The sequence below is a fragment of the Trachurus japonicus genome, chromosome 4 (genome assembly GCF_045865225.1).
Source record: "Trachurus japonicus isolate A0001 chromosome 4, Traja_1.0".
NCBI lineage: Eukaryota > Metazoa > Chordata > Actinopteri > Carangiformes > Carangidae > Trachurus > Trachurus japonicus.
Genome location: NC_140910.1, coordinates 8753659 through 8777482, shown reverse-complemented (window position 1 = coordinate 8777482; position 23824 = coordinate 8753659). Strand labels below are relative to the sequence as shown.

Genomic DNA, 23824 nt, shown 5'->3' with positions numbered 1-23824 from the left:
ACAGACGAGACTTTAACACGGATGTGGGCTTAACACTATAAAATATAAATCAAGGCGAGGATGAGGTGACTCATGGACACTCTCAGGTTCTGAAGTTGACAGCTTCTTATTCTCTGCCCTCCTCCTCCTCCTCCTCCTCTGCTGAGCCGTGAGACTTGTCCCTGCAGATCTGTCTCATCCTCCAAGGAGACAGATCTCACCATGTCCAGTGAGACTGAGATAGTCTTTAGTTGTGGTTGTTGTTGTTTTTGTTGTTTTAAATTAACCAGGCTTTACAAATCTCCCCCAAAGCCAACTTTTCTGGGAGGAGAGGTTGATAGTGTAGGTCATTTGTGAAAATGTAGCAAGGATTATTTTAATGGTCCCCTAAGCTTTAGGTAACACAGCTATTAGACTCAACCAACATGATTAGAATTCACAATTTTCTCTCTATGGTGGCCTCACTGCAAAAAGAAAAACAACAACCGTGAAACTGTGTCAGTGCAGAATCAGCACAACCACTATCACTGTGTCAGTCACTGCCGGCCCCAAACTACCAAACAACATAAACTAACAATGCTAACAAGCCAATTCTGTTCTATTTAAATAGTGCCCACAGAAGTTAACTCAAGGTACTTTTCTAATAAAACAGGTCTAGACCTTCATGATGGTATCTAGAGACCCAACAAGAGCATCACCCATGGCAACAGTGGCAGGAAATAGTTGTTTTTAAGAGGCTTAAACCTTGAGCAGAACCAGACTACTATATATATAGTTAAGTATAGCACTAGTCACCAATTTCGGTGAACATCATGTTCCTCAAAAACCCCTGAGTCTCTGTTGTCAACCTATAACAAAAGCAGTGGTGGGCGGGCACAAGTCCTGATCCAATGAGGGAGTAAGGGTGTGCCCACAGCCTAAACTATTAATCATTACTGAGTATTATTAGGCTACATCCAAAACATATTTGGAGAGGAACTTTATTAAGTTTCAATAATTTTCACCCGTTCCATATAATTTAAGTAGTTTATCTTTTCCTATTTTTTGTTTAACTCTGAAAATATAAGAAATTTAGAACATAAAAGGGTTTTTAAAGGTGTTCAGAAATGGCCGTTTGTCTTGTTTGTCGCGCCTCCTTTTACGAGTTTCCACGAGTTGCCGCATGAGTTTACCTGAGTAAGGAAGATTAATTTGATTGGTCGTTATCGAGCGGGTGGGATATTCAAAGCTTGGGGCGAGACCGAGCTCGGTGTGTGTGTGTCTCAGACGTTTGATTGACAGATGACGGATCCAATATCAGTGGCTGATGAATCGTGAGCAACGTGACGCATAATTTGTGCGCCTGCATTATCCAATGCGAAAAAACTACCCCACTTTAATCCCGGATTTGCTTGAAAATAGAATTTTGCACAAAGTTTGGCCTACATCGTCTGATAGATGAGTTATTACGCTAATTTTATGACCCATAGTGGAATCAAATTCATTTTTCTTTTCTGTACACCTTTAAGCACCATTGCTTCTCTACTGTAGCTGAACCCCCTCTGACCAGCCCTGACTGCTGTGAGGACACGTCCTGGTGATGCATTTGTCACAGTCCACACCACACACTTGACCTGCATGTGCATAAGCCAAGGGCAGTGCTCAGCGGTCACACTGATACAACATCATCATGGATTAACCTCAGCCTAAGGAAGCAGACACCGTGGCCATACTTAAGAAGTCACTGTTTACACAACAAAAACTGACTTCGTGTTGTGTTTTCCCACTAATATATATTTTTTGTTTATGTTATGATCTGAGAACAAGTGGGTTTGTCTTTCTGCCATATAATTTAAATAAATCACATTTTATTATTGTTCATTTTAATATTTTGTTATGATTTCATTTCACATGTTCAATGTGAAATTTTATCATTTTATAAATTGAACAGCTTCTTCTAAGCAGCTTTATTAACCACTGTTAACCAACTTTTTCCAGTATAAAATCGCTGGAAGCTTGATACCAATACTCATTACCTATTGGTTGACGGTGAACAGGGAGTGAAGAGTTTTTGCTTTAAAAAAAAAACGTTACAGCTGTGAGAGCACAACTCTCACAGTTGTACTTTGTTGAATCAAAACAAAAAGCTGAAAGACACAGTTACTCTAAAGCTGCATGGTTTATTTTCTGGAGATCCACCCAAACAGAAATGTATCACGTACAGTAAATGGCTCTATATGGAAGACGTCACACATAAGGGGACATGTTATTATCATTACATACTAGGTCCACTATAAATATATAATTTTACAACTTTTTATAGCCTATATACACATAGGTCAAATTTATAAGGTATTTGCATATTGAATTTTTAGATGGCATTATATCTTTTCTATTATGCTCAACATATGCTTGCATTATTTTCTTAATGATTTAAAAATAAAAAAATACAGGTCTGTCTTTTATGTTTACGTACATTTACATAATTGTAAAAACATGTCAATAGTCTTTGGTGTGGGTATATACTGTAGCCTATGTATGAATCATGTTTAGCCTATGTAGACCTACAATATAAGCATATCAAATAACACACTTTACATAGCTAATAACATAATTTATATGGTATATTATACCAATTTCTAAGGTTATCATATTTTAATTAGCATAGCCTACATGTTTTCAGTGTATAAAAAATAACAAATTCTAAAGTTTTCGCACTGTAGCAGGGAGTCATAGAAACATGGTTTACAGACACTTCACATGTTAATTATGCAAAATAATCGCTATGTTTCATAGCGTCCAAAAATAGAGCCAAATAGAAACTGAATCCCCCCACCCCAGCCCACCACCCGCCCTCTCTAAGTGTTCAAAACGCCCTCGAAGAGCTCATGGCCAACATGAGTCTGACATCGCCGCAGCTCAGCTCAGTGCTGCTGCTGCTGCTGCTGCTGCTGCTGCCTCGTCGTGTCCAAGTCACATCCACGCTGCCGCCGACTAAACCACCGATGGTTCATCTCTGGACGTTTTCCAAGGGGGGGTAGGTAGCTCAATAGGCGTTGTCTGATATCGACTGAGCGCCGAATTTATTCGTTCAGCATCTGTGGTGGTGAGATGTTCTGCACCTGCCATGGCCAGGGGTCTGTTTCCATGGGGGTTCTTCAGAAAGCCTCTCTACATCCAGGTAAGCTGCCGGGAAATCCCTCCTCACTCCGCTCAAAAGTGCAACTGGGAATCTAGGGCTGTGTGTGTCTGTGTGTGTGTGTGTGTGTCTGTGGTCTGAACACCTGCTATAAGGTTCAAGTAGACGTGAAGCGACGCGTGCAGCCACTGAAAACTGTCACCGATTTATCATTTGACCTTCACATGCTGCGAACACATCGGTGATCATTGGAGGTTTTACTGTGGGCTTCACTTGATGCTCGACGGCTCGACAGGAATCAACCATCCTCCTGATGCCCGTTGCTGTAGCAACCACCTCCATGATGCATCCAGCTGCTACAGTCATACATTGAAGGGAGGCTGTGTCAAAGGCTATAAAACTTTATTATCAATCTCCTTTACATTTAACACTCTCACTCTCAATACTGTAACTGACAGGCTGTATTTATAATGTGACTTTCTCCTGGTAAATAACCACAGATTAAATACTGATACTGATACAGATTGTTGCATCTCTCAGGAAGATTCCCTTTCATGTCCTGTGAATTAATATTTTTTGCTATTACGAGTTTTTTATTGTGGGTGTTTACAACTTAAAACAACATACAGACAAATCACACACACATAGAGGACAAAACACACACAGAGGAAAGCAAAAAGGGGTGGGGGGTTAATATTAAATCATAGACCATACCATAGAACATTATGTAACAGTTTGGTGTGAGTGAAACTGGGTGAAGTCCACAGTGACTTCTCATAAGTTCAATAAAAACTCTGCTGGGGAAGCCCCTCAAGGACGTGTGGAGGTCTCACAAACCCAAATTTAGGATCCACACTGAAATTAATAGAAAGTCGATTTGGACACGTTCCCTGCCCGACTGAAAGAAATATGCCCCACATTATCAGACTAGAGATCTCCATATTTTCCTCCTGCATATTTCTGGCACTGTGCACTGCAGCCGTTTGCCTCACTAATTTTAGTCCAACAGTGTCGCCTCAGCTGGTGGCACACACACTTCCTGCCCTTGCCCCTGCATGTTAGAAACAAAAACTGTCAAGTGAAGGGAAGAGAGGGAGAGACAGCCGCTCTCCAGAGACAGCCACCAGCATTGTTCAGTTTTCTAGGCCACCTCAGCCTTCCAGTGACAACTTAACAAGTGTCATTCACTGATCCTTGGAGAGAAGCTACTTTCACTGAAATACATAAAAGTAGACGAGCACTGTGAGCCGGAGAGTTGTGGTTCTGTTCGTGTACAGGATTTTTCTGTATCGTATTCAGATTTACAAGATATTATGAACAAATACAGACGTGTTTGATAAAAAGATAACATTGTCAATTGTGTTTTTATGTCATGCAAAGAGGCTTCGAACATACAAATTAAGTCGCTTGAATATCCAGTTGAAATCATTGTTGTCCATCAGTCAAGCAAGTGCTGAACAGTGACATCTATTGAGACTGATTTTTATTACATTAATCATTTTAATGATTTTAATTCTTTCTCTTTTTTTTAATGTCTTTTTCTGTTTTGTCTCACCGTTTTTCCCCTCGCATATGCACTATGTTAATTTCATAAACTAAATGTTTTTATTCTAATCCTCTTAATTTAATCATATCTTTATTTTTAGTTTAAAATCACCTGTGCAGAATAGAAGTAGATGTCAAATCAAAATCATTTTGTGACCACAAAACCATCCAAGTGGACCAAAATGGACCATTTCATCACAGCCTGATTCAGGAGTCTTGACGATGACAAGCAGCTGTGTACATTCCATTTCTGCTCAGAATTGGCGATTGTTGAGATTATGTTGGATTTACAACATGTGATACAGCCTATTAATGCATCAAAAACACTGACAGATGGCGATGGAGAGAGAGCACTGTGGCTGCAGCTGTTTTAGAGTAAAATAATAACAATTACTAACTTAACTTGGTCAACTCCCAGTTTGATTCGAGTGGTTGTTATAAATGCTTTACAAATGTGGCCTAAGCCTATGAACAATTAAAAACATTTCTACCAATATACTGTATAGTATATATATATATATATTTTTTTTTTTTTTTTTGCACACTACAGCTGTTTGTTCAGATATGAGAAGGGGGTTTCCTCCAACAGGAAGCTCCTCACAGCAATAACATGGGCCTTCATTTATAATGTGTATTGTTTCAGTGTGACGCTGATGATGTTTGATCGCTGGATTGTTAAGATTTACAGATAGCAACTGATGATAAAGTAACATTCACATGATGTGTGTGAATGTCGCAGTGTTGAGTCAGCATGGAAATGCATGCTTTATACTGTATGTGTGTGTGTGGAGGGGTAGTGGTGGTGGTGGTGGAGTGTGTGTGGAGGGGGGTTGGTGCTGTCTGGACTGTGATGAGTCAGATCTTTGTAGTGTATGTGCAGACAGTGCGCAGTGGTCTGTTGTAGGAGCGCGACTCTCAGAACTCTGGCTCGGCTCCTATTTGTCAATGATATCAAACAAACTTCACATATATCTCCTGCTTCTTGTTGCATGTTTTCATGCCTTTCTCAGCTCTGCACAGCAGCCCATTAACCGGCAGCCTCTGAGGGATAGCTTTATAACCATACATAATGGATGAATGGTGTGCCGGCTGCAAAAACCAAGTGTCACAACAGCAATGTGCAGCTCTTGATCAGCTTTAATCTCCTTTCTGCCTCGGTACTTCGACATCAGGTGGTATTTGAATGTACTTGCATGTTGATGTGTCATTTCAAACAACTCGGAGGTTTAATATGGGATGGATAACAGCGCTGTGGGTGTGTGGGTGCAGCGGATGGAGTTCAACCAGATCAAGGCTGACGTTTCTTTCCACCCACCTCAGCATATGGCCACAGTTCCCAGTCAGTCTCTAATTAATAGCTGTCACAGCAGCCACAATCAATATCACCTCATTAGCCATGTTTGTGTAACTCTCTCCCCTCACAAAGGGTCAATATGTAATCCCAGAGATAGAAATGCATCGGGCAGAGTTGAAGTGAAAGCCACAATCTATCGATCAGAGAAAGGCCAACCATACATTTCTTTCCCCGTAGAGTGTCATTTCCATAATGCTTTTGCTGTTGATGCATTTCACCTAGGGAAAAATCAATAGGCGGTGTAGCTACGGAGCGCTTGAACACGTGTGGTCACTTCTGTTAAATTTGCTGTGGGTCTGTATGGTCAGGTTTGTAAGTAAACCAATCAATACATAAAGCAGTAGAAACCTTATTCAAACAGCTTGACACCAATAATTGGATTATTTTCCGTGTCTGCTGGGCATTTACAAGACGACTTTGATGTAAACAAACTGACTAAGAGCACACTTATCAGTCAGAAAGTGATATCTTCATATCTGGAGATGAATGAGCTGCTGGCAGATCAAAAGTAAACATGAGTGATAAGCAGAGAAAGATTTTTCTGTTTGGCCACAATGAAATGCCTGCAAAATGGTCTAATCAGCTTCATCTCTCATAGTTGTAGTGCCTAATCTTCTGATAATTTACACTTTTCCTGTTTTTTACTCCAAGTGTTGATGTCCATAAGGTTTCTCTTTGTCCAATCACGATAGAGGCTCGGACTGTTATCAGAATGATCAAGTAAGGCAGATTTCAGGTAAACATTCACAGAAAACAATTCCTGCAGGACTGAGTGGTGGGTCCAGGGGGGGCGGGGCTTAGTGATTGCTTCGTTGTGACATCACAAAGTTACAGAAGTCCTGACGGCTCGTTTCAAGGTTCAGTTTCGGAATACAGACCGTGTGTATTTCACTGTGGATGGAGGCTGGGATACTCTCACAGTATTCTCATAGAACCTAGACCTGATTCATCATCAATCAAAATTAACTATATATAGTAAATATTTTACACAGAGAAACCAATCCTGTTGTTCCTAGTTTGCTTAAAGGGATAGTTCACCCAAAATTAAAAACATCCAAATACCCCTATGCTGCTCGTCTGTAATGTCCCTCTTGTATTCATTCATTTCTTTATTTCAGACCCAAGGGGATCCATATCGCCATAAAAGCACAATACAATAATAAAAAAGACAGAATAATAGTATAAAAAGAAAAGAAAAACACAAAAATTGAAGCCCAGACATGAGAAATTGTTCCACCAGGCACTGACACAGGAAGAGCAGTGAACAACTGAGACATTGGGAGCTTCCGCTACAAACAAGCTTAAAATATAGACTATTACTACTACTACTATATTGAATTTTTTCAGAACAATTTCTCATGTCGGGGCTTCAATACAAGAGGGACATTACAGATGAGCACTATGGAGGTATCTGGATGTTTTTTGGTGTGTCTTTTTGGACGAAGAAAAGTGAGGACCATTCACAACCATTATATGGACAAATACTGCTGTGCGGACCCCCCTGTAACTCCGAGAAGGCACGGAGGACTCTTAGTCGACATGAGGGTGAGTAGATAATGAGTGAAATTTGAATTGTGGGTGAACTATCCCTTTAAGCAAGTGTGGCAAAAGGTATACTTACAAGCAAAACTGATTTAGAAAAATATGATGTCCAATCATAGCATTCCCACAATACAGACTATCATGAAATTAGATTAGAGTGGGACATATAGAGGCTGTCTGAAAGCTTGGTTTCTGCAATGTCTGTGGTGACAAAATAAGAAAATTGATGGAAAATCCATTTAGAGTCAAATATACAGTAAATGTAATCCTCTCAATACTGAAGATAAGCTTTTCTTGCGCTATCAAGCTATTTTCCGTTAGACTGTAAAAGTTGTGTCAAAAGGACCCCACATGAAGATGAAGCACAAAGTGTTACTGAAAGGAAACAGAGAGGGGGGGAGATGAAGACACTTAAGCCAATAGAGAAAATTGGAAGTGAAAGGGGCAGAGGGTGGAGGCAGAGGGAGTCCATCAATGTCAAGCACTGAGTGCAAGAATCATTAATAGATGGGAAAGCAGGGCTACAAAAAAAAAAGTATGTTATTTTCCACTAATGTTCTGCAATTGGAGGAGCGCCATTATGGATCCTCACAGACTGTATTTATCAGCTGGGGAATTAGAAAGAAAATCAAAAGACAAGGTAATGAGTCTGCAGTCACTCTAAATGTTCCACTGCTGCCGTGCCGGACCACAAACAGCATTTACTGTTAATTACACAGCACCTATTTAGGAGCAACTGCATTAATGATGTAGCCTGTAATACAACTCAGTTTGGGACTAATCTGTATTCCACTCACAGGCCTGTTCCACTAATACTCTAAATGAAATATAAATTAAATGAGTGCTATATTGACTTTTAGCATATTATAACCTCTTGAAAATGTTGTTTTTTGTGAGGTTGACACTCCACACGCTGAACACATTACACACTCCAATTCATTAAGATGATTTCAGAGATGTTGGCCACGGAAATTAATAAAGACAGCAAGTGTTTTTCCGCACAAATGCACAATCGCTTCCAAACAACTGTAAGGTCATTTTAATAAAATAGTTCATCTTGATAAATGCAACCCCTTTGATTCTTCAAGTCTTCAAATCAACACACACAACTGCTTCAGCTCCACTACAGAGCTCAAAGTTCACACCATAACAACACATTAAACACAAATTCCTTTTCAATGCTGTTCATTTTTTCATGCTTGATTAGCACACTTTCTGTCTTACTGACCTTTGGCCCATCCCTTAGATTGAATCAGTTGCCATATGAATCAGCAGCAGTCTCATTTGAAACCATCTGTGGTGAAGGCGTCATGTTATTTTTGGTTTCTGGGCAATATTTGTATATTGGTTTTATTTACATAAAGCAGTCTATTTGTACATCATTAAAGCAGAAGTAAGTGATATTTTTGTGTTAATATAAGTCTTAAATAGTTCTATCTTCCCACAGCAATCACTTACACAGAGTGTTTGGACCTAAACACGGGTCTGTCAGTCACTCTGCTCTGCTCTGAGCCAAGGAGAAAACTTTTCTTGTATCCTACAAGTTTTATCCAATGAGGAGAGAGAACAGCATAAAGGGCTGTGTGTGCAGCCAAGGGATGCGCCTGAATGTGGTGACGTAGGGACGAGGACCAATAGATCCATGACGAGGGCGGGGGCTGCTAACTCCATCGGCTGACAAGACGTTATGGTGCGTTCAAGGCAGCCCGTAACTCGTGTTATTCCGACCTTTGAAGTCGTACCAGTTCGATCTGGTACAAGTTCACGGGTCGGAAGTTGCGAGTGGCCGTTATAGTGACTTTCACAGGTAAAACAGGTCGGAAAAACACAAGTGGGTTGCCTGGAACGCTACAAAGTCGTAAGTTGTGACGTGAAGCTGTAATTTCAAAAGCCTGCCTGGAACGCAGCATTAGCCAAAACAACCAGATCGCTTACTTCTGCTTTAAACTGAAAAATATCCCTTTAATGTACAATTCAAACAAATGACAAGTGTGCAATCACTTTGTGATCAATCCGTATTGCATATTTCAGTGAATCGACAGCCCTGCCCAATACTTTTCTTTTTTAGCTCTTTCCAGTGGCAATAATTCATGTAAAGGTGAAAAATCTACTTGTTCTGTAGATTTTTGCATCTTTCAGCTCATTGTTTTAGTTTTACATGGCTGGTTTTAGCTTTCCTGCTCTCATTCAATCTGACCATTTTCAACAGACATGGCTGTTTTCAGGAAAGAAAACTGTAGTCACAAATGACCAAAGGTAGTAATTACCTGGTGAATTTCTTTAAAGAACTTAAAACAGCCTTCACAGTAGATAGTGTTTTGAAAGATTGAATAAAACTAGAAAAAGCATTTCCAAGAATGGAAATGGTGTGACTGCTGACAGCAACTGAACGCTGTTGCAGAATTAGCAAATAGTGCAAGCTGTGATCACCATACAAATGTTTGACCAAGGTCAGACTCGAACCCACATCCTCATGGTCATTAGACTTCCACTCTGCCTCTAGGCCACAGTGCACACACAGTTGCAGAGACTGTTGTCTGTTAATGATCTGCACACTGTCAACATCAAGAAAGCTTGAGAGTCAAGCTTGAATGACTTAGAATGAAAATGTCTGTGAATTTCAGGCTGAGCACTAACCATATGGCCACAGAGAACCTGAGTTACAATGAGCTTTATACTATGAGGAATCAAAGACTGTCCAATGACAGCTGAATAATTGGAATGAAAAGTCAAGCAATGAAGTGAAAAGACTGAGGCAGGAATCGAACCCATGACCATATGATCACTAAACCTTTACTCTGCCACTCGGCTACAGAGAGCACACTGCTTTCAAAACTGTTGTCATTCATTGTAATGTGATGATGTGCTGCAAACTGGTATGAGTAATCAAGGAGATAACAAACACCTGTAACCAATTGAAGGCGGTGGAGGAGAGCAGAATTCAACATAACATAACAAGAGTTCTTCCCTTGGATTCGAACCAGTGACCTTAGGGTTGGCAAGCATCCACCCTAACCCCTACACTACAGTGGGGTCGTGAAGAAGAGAGGTTGAGACTTTGATGAATGTGAGATTTTTTGTGAAAAAGTTAAATATTTGAAAAAGTATAAATAGTTAAAAAGAGAAAAGTAATGCCGATAAAGTTCAAAAAAAGCTGCACGTTTTGATATATGAATTGTTGAAATAGCACAAAGTATGAAGGACTAGAAGAAGACCGTAAAAAGGCGGAAGAAAATGGCCAAACAGAAGAACAATAGTGTGACTGCTTCAGCAGTCACACTAATAAATTCAACCAGGAAGGAATTTAATTTCCCAAAAACAAATTAGTATTGCACATCCATTTTGGTTCCTGTAAATCTGGTAGTGGACCCAAGAGGAGAGCACATAAGCTTGGGGCAGATCAATAAAGTAAATAGTTTTGATAGCTAGCTTGCTCAGATGAGGGGAATGACTGGACCTGAGAGGCTGTTAGACTGAGCCAGAGAGCAGAGTGGAAAGTAGGACTCAGCTGGGTTTGGAGCCAGCATTGGTGGGGTTGGCGCCGAAATTGTACCTGGGCTTGGTGGGGCTTGTTGTAAAGAGGCAGAAGAAGTGCAGTTGAGGGAGCTGAGTCCCAGACAGTACAGGGTCAGCCCAGAGGTGTGGAAGAGGCAGTGCGGAGCCAGGCTGAGGAAGTGCAGGCAGAGGAGGACAGGGAATTACAAATTTGGCAAACACGACAAGAAAAGATATATTGGAGATGCTAAAAACCTGGCTGACCAAGCAAACGGTGTAGAGACGAGATGAGAATCCAGGTATTTAAAACAGAGCAGGAAGATGATGATGGCTGGCAGCTGGTGACCTGACTCCTCCACACCTGTAATTAAAGCACTGAGAGGATGGAGGACTGGCTGGCTGGCTGGCTGGCTGGCAGCGAGGTACAGTGGAGCACTTGGTACTTGCAAGAGACAAAAAAAAAATCTTTTAGAATTGAAGTGAATCAAAGCAGCAGGAGCTGACGTGTCACTTTCATTTCCCAATGTGGGTCAGGGCAGTAAAACGCTGGATCCTACAAGATCTGTGTAAACTATCATGACCTCTGTGCCAGGTGAATGCTCACCCCCCTGTGTCGTGTTATTGTGCATTTATCCTCCTCAGACTCTGATATTAGTATGAAGATTATTGCAAAGGTCAATGCTTTGCTTGAAATATTTCTTTCCTGGCTAGAGCACACTGTGTGCTCCTCACATGAAAGACGGGACTGATGAACGAGTCCTGAGGCAACCAACATGACTCTCATCCTCTCATCCGTCTGTTATAATGTGTGAATTCCACACTCCAGAGTAAATCTCACATAGTTTCATGGGTGGAAATCTACATGCTGGAAATATTCGAGATTGTTACAGTAAATCTGTGATGTCGCTCTTAAAGCTGAGTGTTTCAAATCCCTTTCAACAGGCCAGATTCTCCTATCTACATATGAAGTACCTCTTCTTCTCCTGGCTGGCAGTGTTCGTGGGGAGCTGGATAGTGTATGTAGAGTACTCATCCTACACAGAGCTATGTCGTGGGCACGACTGCAAAAATTCAATAGTGAGTGTCTTATTTCCTTTGTGTATCTTGTCTTACAGAATGTTTATGCTGTCAGCAGCACGTCTGGTCACGTTCCAGCTCCTTTTTCTGCTCTTGATCATGTTCTCCCATTGAATTTTCCAGTGTGACAAATACAGAAAAGGCGTCATTGACGGCTCGGCCTGCAGCAGCCTGTGTGAGAAAGACACGCTGTACCTGGGGAAGTGCTTCACTGCCAAGCCCAACAACCAGGTCAGTATCATGTTTTTAAATCCAACAGCCCCCTCTGGTCTGCTTCACGACTAATTCACCTGCACCTGTGGTTTACTTTTATTCTAGGTTTACTCTGGGAGCTGGGGAGACCTGGAGGGAGTCATTAAATGCCAGATGGAGGAGGCTCCTCATTATGATTTAGGAAATGAGATGGAGCCCAGGAAGGAGGCCGTGTCCTTCAACAAGCCCACTAAGGGCACCTCAGTGGAAAAGTTCAGGGAGATGATCTTCAACCACCTAAAGGTGAAAAAGTTTGTGTTAGTTCGTTAGACAACCCAAATCCTACAGCAAGTCTGAATTAAAAACACTGGCTTATTGGTAACCCTTAAATTTACAGGCCGTTAATTATATAATGTCAAGAAATAACAATTGCATCATAATGTCTAGAAATAGCCTAGAATTAACGGTCAATTTCATAGTCACGTTGACAAATATAGCCAAAAAATAACAATTGATTGCATAGAAATAGCCCAGAAATAACGGCCAATTGCAAGGACTTGTCGGAGAAACATTCTGGCCTTTCCCAAAAAGTTCAAAGCATTAAAAGCATGTGAAGAGTTCATTTGCAAAAGCAGATAACTCCGTTTGAAAAAAAAAAATTTAAAATGTTTAATTATCATTTGCACCAGGTGATATCAGTCAAACCAAAGTTGGGTGGCTTTGACCAAGGAGATGAGATGTACAAAAGCAGATGTAACTCAAAAAAATAAAGTTTTATTGAAAACAACACTATGTAAAGAATAATTCAAAAGCATCAGCTCATTTTTTTCAAAATGGCACTTATCTGCTTTTGCAAATGAACTCTTCATGTGTAATTTTCTGCCTTTATGAAAAACATGACACAACTAGGCTATTTCTTGACATTGTTACACAATTGCCATTTCTTGACATTATCACTGTAATTACCAGCCTGTAAATTAAAGGGTCACTGGTTCATCTTAAGTCTCTGATTTCTTTACAGGCTAAAGTCGGGGATCAGGCCAACCTCGCAGACCTGGCGACCCAAGTATTATCTATCGCAGACGCCAACAAAGACGGTCACATCTCACTGCCCGAGGCTCGCTCCACGTGGGCTCTGCTGCAGCTCAACGAGTTCCTGTTAGCGTTGGTCCTACAGGACAGAGAGCACACGCCCAAGTTACTGGGTTTCTGTGGAGACCTGTATGTGATGGAGAAGGTACCACACTCTCCCCTTTATGGGATCAGTCTCCCCTGGATCATGGAGGTTTGGATTCCCGCAGGTCTGCGCCGCAGCATGGACCAGTGGTTCACCCCCTCCTGGCCACACAAGGCCAAGATCAGCATCGGACTGCTGGAGCTGGTCGAGGATGTTTTCCATGGGACTTTTGGCAGTTTCCTCATGTGCGATGTAAGCGCCACCACTTTCGGTTACAACGACCGCCATGACCTGAAGGTGATGGACGCGCGGTATATTGTTCCCGAGGCCATCTTCCAAGAGAGCGTCAGGCAACAGCGCTGCGATGTGGACGAGGACTGTCTCTACGGTGCAGACTGCCTCACTTCCTGTGACCTCACCAAGCACCGCTGCACCCCAGAGGTGACCAGGCCAAACTTAGCCAAAGCCTGTGAAGCGCTGAAGGACTACGTTCTGAGGGGAGCGCCATCTGATGTCAGGGAGGAGCTGGAGAAGCAGCTGTACGCCTGCATCGCACTGAAAGGTTCAGCAGAACAGATGGAAATAGAGCACTCGCTGATTCTGAACAATCTCAAGACTTTGCTATGGAAGAAAATCTCTCATACAAAAGACTCCTAATAAGCAAACACTGCACACAGGCACAGAGACTGTTGTGATATTTTTAAATGAAGTTATGGTAATTTGCACTGTGGAAACATTAAGATTCTTCTTGTATTCAACTTTATGTACCGGTATAACTGATGTATTAATTTTAAAGGAGTCATTTCAGCAGCTGTCATGGAATGTCACTTTAATATTGAATCATGTAATGTTTAGTAAACATGGCCTAAGGGGCCAAAATTAGAAAGTGCAATTTTTTTGAAACTATGACACATTAATAAATCTGAATCATTCCTGAATATTAAGTGGTTGCTGAACCTTTAGGAGTGCACAGTCTGCATCCATCCATCTCAACAGACAAACAATGACTCATGTAGAAGTTGCGTCAGTGATGAGTCTGTTGCATGAGTCGCAGAAAAACTAAAATTCCTATAAAATCCCCAAATAAGGGGCTAATGAGGAAACTGGAACTGTAGGGATAGGGCAACATAATGATGTGATAAAGTACACAGAAGATCCAACTCTTTTTTGAAGATTTATTAGGACAAACTTTTGCATTTGGAACCCAGCAGACTGATGCTTTAGTCTGTGGCCTCCTGTTCCTGAGCCCGGAGGAAGCTGGCCTTCTTCTGGGCGACGCGGTCTTTCCTCTGGGCCAGAGACAGCTTGGCACGGTTCCACCTAGGTCCCAGATGCACACAATTAGCATTTGCCTTTTCATACAGTAACATCCAAATTGTGTATGGTCCAAAAAACAAAAGGAAGGGCTGGATTTTGTTTCTCCCTTCTGTTTCCACAGATCTAGCCTAAATTACAACTAGATTTACTTACTGAAGCCATATGCATTCAAGCTACTACACGGCTGCTGGGCACATATTGTGCAACTATAACTGACAACTTCAAATATTTGCTATAATAATCAGTCTTTCAACATTTTAAATCTCTTACCTCTTCTTCTTGACTTCTTTGGGAGGCTTCTTTTCATGGACTGGGTTCTCACGAATGGAAGCATGGGCCTTTTTGTACATTTCCTCAATCTGAAAAGATGGAAAACCATTAAATCTCATGTCATTCGGCCACATGGGCTACAGCCTCAACTCTTACTTCTATCACATTAGTCTAGACGATGTCCATCCTGCTCCTGGACCAGCAGCAACAGCAGCTGTTACAATCTGATGGAAAATCTCACTTGGGCAAACACTCAGTCTTTTATGTTGTAAATATTAAGGCCTTGCTCAGTTCAATCAATGTATTCCTCTGCAGAGGTAATCACATCCTGCATCTGTATTGCAAAGCAAATTTTATGAGGATTAACTTCATCTATCTCCGGGATTATAATGTTCAGCAGCCCCAAGTCCAGACATATGAATTAGTGCCGTGGCCCAATTATCCACCAGCTATGGCAGAATTGGAGCTCGTTGACATGAACGATTCACCATCTAAACAGACAATAGCTGGACTGGATTTAGATTGTGCTTCTCCCACCTTCCTGATCCTGATTCATTAGACATAATGACTGCAGCTGAGGAACCACTGCTGGCCATGGGAAATTTGCCATTAATGACAAATCTATTTGATAAGCACGGGCTCTCAGCTAGTAGGCTAGGAAGTTACCTGAGGGGCAGGACTGAAAAATTAGTCATTACAAGATTTAGCTGTATGGTTTTTATGCAATTTCTCAAGATGAATATGACAGCAGGAAAACAGCTTTTTTTAAGTCTAAAAAGTTTTTTTAAAAAGGCCACTAAATACAATCAAGTACTTGCAGCTGCAATGACTGACAAAACTATAGTGTGTTACAAGTTCTGGCTGCTACATGGAAAGTGTATGAGCTCATTCAACAGAACAAATGAGAAGATCAATTAGAGCACAAGCCAACTCCAGATCACCATCTACGAGGGATGGGCATCATAACCTGGTGCTAAATTATTTAGGATTGTAGTATCGACAAGCTCCTGTTCTACTCTCAGTGGTGGACAAATTAAGAAAATAGATTGGATCACAGACATTATGTCTGATGCAGTCCAACTGCTCCAAATCCTGCATGTGACGGGCGGAGGCTCCCACACAGTGCAACACACACACAATCTGATAGTGACTACTCAATGAAACATCCAGAGAAAGTCCCTCGCACACAATGAAGGATTACAGTTTTTGCGCACCTAGCTCAAACTTTATCCGTCATAGCCTCGGGCATGTTTCATGTGCTAGCAGCCTGGAGCGCATATGCACTCAACTGACTTTAACACATTAATACCATTTGTGATTAGTTTAAAACTCAGCATAATTTATAAAGAGTACAACTAAGTTAGCAATCTTAAATATATATTTTATCTTCTATGAAACAAGAGTCAAAAATAGTTGTTCATGTTTAAGGACTGGATTGAAGAGTGGCAGTCCTGGAGAAATCTTAATGACACCTATCGTATGTCCCAGTTTTTGTACGATGCATTAAAAAAATAAAAATAAAAAAAGGACTAACCTTATCAGGGGTGACTCCATTCTTGATGAAGCGGGAGAACTGCTTCTTGTAAGCGTCCTCATCCTCCTCCATCAGGTAGCTCATGTACTCCGACACGTTGATGCCCATGATGTGCTTGCGATGGACCTCAGCATTGAACTCCTTGCTCTCGGTGTCGTATCCAGGGAATCGCTTAGTGCTGGAAGAAGAAAATTTACAAAAACATTGAAATAATATTCAAAAATTTTAAAAAGTACGACCTCAGATATTGTGTCAACTGGAGGCCTGAGCACATCACTTAAGAGCATGTACTCTGATGTGCTGGTGTTTCAGCAGCTAGCACTTGTTTCCACTTGGCCCTGTTCACACCTGCCATGACAAAAATGCTCTGTATCTAAATATGTTACCAGGGAATGTCACCACATCATCCTTCTTGCATCTACACTGACTATTTGGATCTCATTTCCTCCAAAGTGTCTGGATGTCAGTATATGGAATCATGTAAATGTGGTAAAGCAAGAAGTCAGCTCGGAAACGAGCTGTCGTTTCCACCTCGTTTCCTCATGAAAACAGACAAGCCGTACTGACATCTTAACCTTTCATGACCAAAATAAAGTTACCGTGTCAAGCTAATTCACTGCACTGCCACTTAAATGCATTCATGTCTGTCCAGGTACATGTCACAGCAGAGGAAAACAAGAAACTGAACCTGCTCAAAGGATATTTTTCTGACCAAACTGGCATCTTCAATATGAAATTAGGTTCAATTAACATGCTTTTCCAATTCAACTCCTCTGCTCACTGTCACTAGAGGCTCTATTTTCTAACCTTTAACCCAACAACCACATTAGCAGTTTAGTAACAACTTGCCACAGTGACAGTAAAAACAGCATGAGTTTAAAACCTCTTCTAGTCTAACCGTATGAAGATGCACAGCAATTGTTCAACCAGCCCATTTCCTCCCTAGGACATTTAAGTGCGGATGAGTATTGTAAAAGGTTATTATTTCCATTCCCACTAGTGATGCCAGTTCATTCGATATAGGCGGTGTTTGAATTACAATCCCCAGTTAGTCCTGCTTCAGGGTGGCTGGATGAGACGGGACCACGGTGGGTGTGACCCACATGGTATCGTTTGAATGAGGTTGTAGCTACTGATGAACCCCAGTTTCATTGAAAGGGATTTAAGAAACACATCAAGTATGTCATGCAAAAAAAGAGTGTTTGTCATCACAAAAATCTGCCTGTAAACAAGCTGAAACCTGTTGTAGCTCCAGTATCTCACAGTTTTGAAATATAGTCACAGATAATTTAACTACTCCTAAGAAAAACCCCAATGATAAAATTTTTAAACACAGCCAACTTTAACTATAGGACAAACATAAGTTGTTAATAGCATTAATGATGTCCTAAGCGACTTTTCAAATGGAAAATACCTGAGGCACAAACACCAGACGAGTGAGGCCACAACAAACCACAGGTGGCTTCTATGAGGATGTAAACACAGTTTCTGTGCTGTCATGTGCAGTTTTTACCAAGTTTAATCGAGTTCATTTGACATTTCATTGGAGCTGTTGCTGGAAAGTACTACACCACAGCATTTTCCCTTGTAGCCTGCACTGTCAAAGCACTCCATCTGAACATGTTTATTATCAAATATAGGAGACAGTTACCTGTGTGGGATGGACAGACCTCCATCCACGGCCCCCTTCAGAACACCGAACACCTTGTTGCCGGTGGTGGTTCTGGCAAGCCCAGCATCCAGGTAGCAGGTGAAAGCGCCTGGCTGACCGTCAATGCTCTCCACGTTGAACTCGTCACCCGTCACCTCGACCTGACCGTCATACACCTTATCCAGGCCAAACTTGTTCAGGAGCTGAGGACAAAAGCAAAAGGGAAAAAATAAATCAAAGTTTGCAATAATATATGGGTCTGTGGCCAACTACTTTTAAAATCTCTACAGATTTAACTATGCAAACTACATCCTTTGATGTGGCCAGTCTTATTGACAATGATAAACAACAAGTCAGGGGTAACTATCAGGCATGGAGCCTGGTTGACTCGTATGTATACGTACTCGACGGGCCGCAAGCAGACCAGTGCAGTAGGCTGCTGCGTAGTTTGTCAGACCCACGGCGATCCCGTACTTTGGCAGCTCGTGTGAGTAGGCAGCGCACACGATCATGTCACCCTCAATCTTGGCATAGGCGATCTGCAACACAATATCACGTTGTGTAAAACTTAAAGCACATTCACATCTCTGACTATTGTCACTGGACTGTGACAAAACCCAGAATCCAACCACTGCACATCTGGAATTCACCATCTTTACGTCATCAAACGACAAGGTAGACAAGACTGTATCTTTTTTATCTCCAACTTATTATGCAGGGATTAACCGTACTGTGCATTCACACATGTTGCTTGTAATAAACTGCACAGAGAAACAATCTCAGCGTGTGCCCACCTGGCAGATGATGTCCCTGTTTGAGAAACGGACGATGATACGGTACTTGGGTGTGTTGTACTTGTTCTTATCTTGAATGACCAGACGCTTACGGGCAAAGAAGTCGGTCTTTCCCTCTGGAGAGAAAACACAAACACACACATATAAATCATGAGCATTTAATACTCAGTGAAGCCTGAACAAGTAAAGTTAAGAGACTGTCACATGGTGTCTTACCTCTCCTCCTCCTGAATTTGACCTGGTACCTCTTGAAGTAGGCCTTGTTCTTCACCACTTTAACAAAACCCTGCAACAATACAAGCACAGACTCAGCACCGGCGAGAGAAACAACAGACTGCTGCGTGATAGTGAATAACTTTGCTGTGTGGTCGAGCTGTCAGTGTCAGAGGGGTAAAGCTAAACCGGCTAAAACCAGCTAGCTGAGCCATAGGGAATGAACGACGGGAGTTAGCAACAACTGCTACCCCGGGTTTGACGGTAAGCTAACAGGTTATTATAAAGTGGGTAAAACTGGAAATTTATGAGATGTGACACCGGGGACACAGTGGTCACATGCTTATTACAAATAAACACAAAAGTAGGTCACAAGCGTGGGGAAGCTGTGGGGTTGTGAAGGAAGCCATTAGGCCACGTTTGCCAGAGCCCCGGTGAGCGTTAGCGGGACTGAATCTAACTTCATCTGAACATCAACGACATGTTTTCAAACATCTGACACCACACGACACCAAATGTATGTCTTAGGTACGCACATAGGTGCATATTGGGACGGATTACCAACCATTTTTGCAGTCTTTTTGTCTCCTTATGAAGGAGCCCGGAGCCAAAGACTGGGGCTTGACTCCGCTGCACTGGAAAAAGGAAGAACGCCGTGCGCATGCGCCGTAAATACCGTGTGACAGGATGAGCCGCGGAGACGCCATGCTGTCGAAGATTTACCACTCTGCCCCCTGTCGAGCTGGGGCCGCCATTACATCACAGTGTCCTCCAACCAGGCAGGAACACACCTACCAGAGATTCATATATTTATAACCAAAGTCTCACAATTACAGATGCTTATGTTCACAATGCTTTTTTCCCGCTGTTTATCACTATGATGATTTTTTTCTGTCCTTTTTTGGCACCATCTATACAACACTGTAACTCCACTGGTCAGTTCCCTGGACTCCCTGGTCACTCGCACACACCTGTAGCCTATAGCCTACACTGTTCAGCTCTCTACATTTGTTGTGCACCTTTAAAAAAAAACAACAACAACACAAAAAAAACCTATACTTTCTTCTATATTTATATTTTGTTGATAATTTCCACTTCCACACACATCTTTTAATTTGATTATTTTGCAGCAAGTCAAATTCCGTGAAGGTGCAATGATTTGTTATTCTAAATCTGATTCATCTGTATTTTCTTTAAAATGACAACTATATGTTGCTTTAATAACTTTGAATCGTTTTAGAGTTTAGATTAAGCTTTCAAGTTTAAGATTTTCCAATTAGCCTAGGTTAGCGAGCTTGGTTTGTTATTTTGGAGAACTGAAGGGAGGGCTCTCACATCAGTGCCTTTGGCAAAGGCACTTTTTACTTGCTGCTATACATCCTCAGGAAAGCATCTTTAATTCACCTTGAAAGAAATTCAGTGATAAAAGAATTAGATTTTTTGAGTCATGAACAGCATTGTTCATGGAAGAAATTTTGACTTTTAACAAAAACAACATAGTAGTAGAAGAAGCAAGCACAAGTCTAAAACTCACTTGAGAAAGTATTTTCTGATAAAAATCTACCACACAATGAGGTCTATCATCTGATCTGTAGCCTACAGCGAATGAAATACCAGACAATGTAGCTAAAATTACATAAAAACAATGTTGCAATAAAACAATAATTGATCTGCAATGTTGCCTTGCCTTATCTACTGTAGCTCAGAGAGCTGTTTAGGGGGAATTTACCATGGTATCAAATCTATGACAAATCAATATAATCTCACAAATTCTTTTTGTCAAATTCTTAATTTGACCCACACATAAATTTCAGTTTAGGTTGGTTTTCAGTTGTTTTTACACTGTAATTGAAAGTAAAAAGTCAGAATCATACAGGCAACAACAAGATGAAGCTTGGTTTTGGGTTATCTGTCGTTTGAAATACCACATTGTAGCTACTAGCAAGTGGAGATCTAGTAGATTATCATTTTTTAAAATCAGTTTATGTAATTCAAAACAAGCCCATTCTTCCTTTCGTTGGTGATGTTTGAGGAAAGCATTTGCCCCTAAGTTTTCTGACATCATTGGGGTACAAAGAAGGAAAATGGAAATGTCATATTTTTTCACTTATGACAAACCTTTTTTGGAAAAACCTGTGATGTGACAGATACAACATCCTTGTTGCTCAAGGTTGATCCACAGACATTTTCTTAAAGGGATAGTTCAATATTTTGGCAAATTGGCCCATTGCCATAATAACTATAGAAATAGGAGTAGGTTTCCTTTAATTGTCGGTGCAAGCTATTTTTAGAACGGCGGAGCAGAGCCGCGAGCTGCTCAGAGCTACGCTACGGAGGCTAATGGGATTTCTTGGTTTCCCTCATCAAGCTCATCAAATACACAATCCAACAACTCCAAAACGCTCTCATGGACAAGTTGTGACCTGCACATTCACCACGCTATGAGATAATAACGGAACGTTACCAGACAGAGTTGTTTTCAAGGCAAATGCAGAGACTGCTTGCAGAAAAACTTCTCCGACAGGATTACGCATCAACGGTTTTGCATGAATTTACCTCAAAAACAACTTAATCTCCTATCGTTCCGTTATTATCTCATAGCGTGGTGAATGTGCAGGTCACAACATGTCCACAAGAGCGTTTTGGAGTTGTTGAATTGTGTATTTGATGAGTTTTATGAGGGAAACCAAGAAATCCCATGAGCCTCTGTGGTGTAGCTCTGAGCAGCTCGCAGCTCTGCTCCGCCGTTCTAAAAATAGCTCGCACCGACAATTAAAGGTAACGGACCTACTCCTAAAACTATGGCAATGGGCCAATTTGCCAAAATGTTGAACTGTCCCTTTAAGGCAAACTGTTTTTCGTAATATTGTAATGATGGTGGCACTACAAAGAAATTGAGTCACTTCCATTGTAACAGGGTGGTGGCAGGTATTGTGCAATAGAAAAATCAACATCTAGCAGCGATGGAGGTGAATTATGTAGATATATGAGAACAAGATGGGATTAAAATGTGCTTACAGTAGGATGAATCTGGATATAATGCAAGTGATTTTTAACAGTTACAGGAGAGCTACAGTTAACCGGGTAATATTCAGTAAATAATATCTGATACACCTGCCTTATAAGGATTTTGGCCTTTGCCATGTTTTTCAACCCAATGTAACTTCTGATATCTAAAAGCCTATCTGACACTTTATAGTGGTAATATTTTACTGCATTTATTTTTATTCTATTGATGATTCAACTGTTTCCTCACGGTCTATATCCTCTGTAAGAGATATTTCACTATGAGTTATTTATATCTAATGACTGGGGTGTGATTATTGTGACAGTGTACCAGATTCAGAGACCTATGCAATCACTGTTGCCAATAGACTTCAATGTCAGCTGCTTTTACTTCCATGAATAGAGGAGTGTCTAACACTCGACAAAAGATATGCGTCACAGTTCCCATGTAAAACCTGAAGAGTAGGTTTTATGGCTGTTTGGTATGTGAATCAAGGCTGTCCACGTAAGTCAGATTTTCACCTCATCAAGAGTTTCTCTTGACATTTCTTAGGGAAAACTATAGCTGTTTAAGATAGAGTTTAGCTGCCTCTTGTTAGTTTCTAACAGAGTTAGATTGTGTAGGCTACAGAATTCATTTAATTCTAGATTTGATTCTACAACGACAACACACCTAAACTAAGAGAGCTTCAAATAGCCCGCAGGGTTTGAACCTCCTGTCTACTCCAGCAGAAACATTTTTACTCTCAGCGATGAACTTCAGGTAAGACATTCTGAGGATCTCATTGATCAGATAAGCACCACACATCACATGAGGCTTGAGACTCCTTTCTTTTACTTAAACGCTCTTCATTTGCTGCTCTAAAACACAAGGAGACTACATGGGGGCTTATACTCTTTAACTTGACCTGATAATATCACTGTTAAAGGGTCCCAAAGTTTGGTCTTATCTAGGCATATACTCAGTGCGAGAATCAATGCATTTACTTTGGGTGTGTATAAGATTCTCCCTTTCTTCGGTTCCTCTTTCCTTAACACCATGCCCTTGATGGGCTTTTTGTTTTATCCGAGTAGGTAAGGTTGTTACTGTATAATAGGAGTATCTTTACACCTTTATCCCCCTGGCATAGTTTAAACAATTGATCCTTTTATTCAGTGTCATCTAACTTAAGTGATGTTTAAGTGATAGCCTATATATACTGTATATATATATTTCATTAAATGTAAATCTGCTCTACAACAAAGAGCCAGAGTGACATTTTATGAACCACTGGTGATGCTTGCTGTCACAGTAAATGCTGATAGGTGTTTTGAATCTTCTAGGGGTGCTGTGATGGGACAAACATGGCAACCCTCTATAGCCCTAACAATTTTATGCCTAACTCTTTGTTCCAGGAATGTTTTCTTATCAATGCAACTTCATAGGTTTGTATTTATTTATTTATTTTTTGTCTTTGCATATGTACAAAACCAATAGGCATAATTCTGCTTTAACTAAGTAGCCTAGATGTTTGAGTGCCGTATGGCACTCAACAACTTTCGGAAAAGGTAAGTAGGCTA

At 41.0% G+C, this 23824-nt stretch overlaps 3 protein-coding genes across 5 annotated transcripts in view; 2 read left to right on the top strand and 1 right to left on the bottom strand.

The window, feature by feature from the left end:
* The first annotated feature begins 2852 nt into the window (after positions 1-2852).
* dipk1ab (divergent protein kinase domain 1Ab) lies at positions 2853-14415 on the top strand. The gene is made up of 5 exons (XM_085773798.1): positions 2853-3139; positions 11976-12110; positions 12234-12341; positions 12429-12605; positions 13324-14415. The coding sequence occupies exons 1-5, from the start codon at positions 3086-3088 to the stop codon at positions 14134-14136; spliced, it is 1287 nt and encodes a 428-aa protein (XP_085629924.1). The 5' UTR covers positions 2853-3085; the 3' UTR covers positions 14137-14415.
* Positions 14416-14640: 225 nt separating this feature from the next.
* Positions 14641-19870, bottom strand: rpl5b (ribosomal protein L5b). Of its 2 annotated transcripts, none has more exons than XM_085773800.1 (8): positions 19813-19870; positions 19262-19331; positions 19046-19161; positions 18656-18790; positions 18252-18454; positions 16601-16778; positions 15067-15155; positions 14641-14799 (listed from the first exon to the last, which is right to left on the bottom strand). In XM_085773800.1, the coding sequence occupies exons 4-8, from the start codon at positions 18761-18763 to the stop codon at positions 14700-14702; spliced, it is 678 nt and encodes a 225-aa protein (XP_085629926.1). In that variant the 5' UTR covers positions 18764-18790; positions 19046-19161; positions 19262-19331; positions 19813-19870; the 3' UTR covers positions 14641-14699. The 2 variants fall into 2 exon arrangements, with proteins under 2 accessions (XP_085629926.1, XP_085629925.1); XM_085773799.1 differs by having other exon boundaries at positions 19824-19870.
* A 2873-nt stretch (positions 19871-22743) lies between these two features.
* Positions 22744-23824, top strand: part of evi5b (ecotropic viral integration site 5b) — a 38752-nt gene continuing 37671 nt past the window's right edge. Inside the window, exon 1 of one of the 2 annotated variants that reach the window (XM_085773787.1) lies at positions 22744-23027. The gene's annotated coding sequence lies outside the window, so the exon portion shown is untranslated. The remainder of the gene's footprint in view (positions 23028-23824) is intronic. The other variant, XM_085773781.1, reaches the window with a different exon arrangement.

What these genes read in the sequence shown, in the direction of transcription:
- dipk1ab (XM_085773798.1), top strand. Translation starts at nt 3,086, where the DNA reads ATGGCCAGGGGTCTGTTTCCATGGGGGTTCTTCAGAAAGCCTCTCTAC. An exon ending in ACGACTGCAAAAATTCAATA is followed by an intron (nt 12,111 to 12,233) that starts GTGAGTGTCTTA and finishes TGAATTTTCCAG; the next exon opens with TGTGACAAATACAGAAAAGG. An exon ending in TGATCTTCAACCACCTAAAG is followed by an intron (nt 12,606 to 13,323) that starts GTGAAAAAGTTT and finishes ATTTCTTTACAG; the next exon opens with GCTAAAGTCGGGGATCAGGC.
- rpl5b (XM_085773799.1), bottom strand. An exon ending in GTCTGCTTGCGGCCCGTCGA is followed by an intron (nt 18,455 to 18,655) that starts GTACGTATACAT and finishes TTTTGTCCTCAG; the next exon opens with CTCCTGAACAAGTTTGGCCT. An exon ending in AAAGAAGTCAAGAAGAAGAG is followed by an intron (nt 14,800 to 15,066) that starts GTAAGAGATTTA and finishes TCTGGGACCTAG; the next exon opens with GTGGAACCGTGCCAAGCTGT.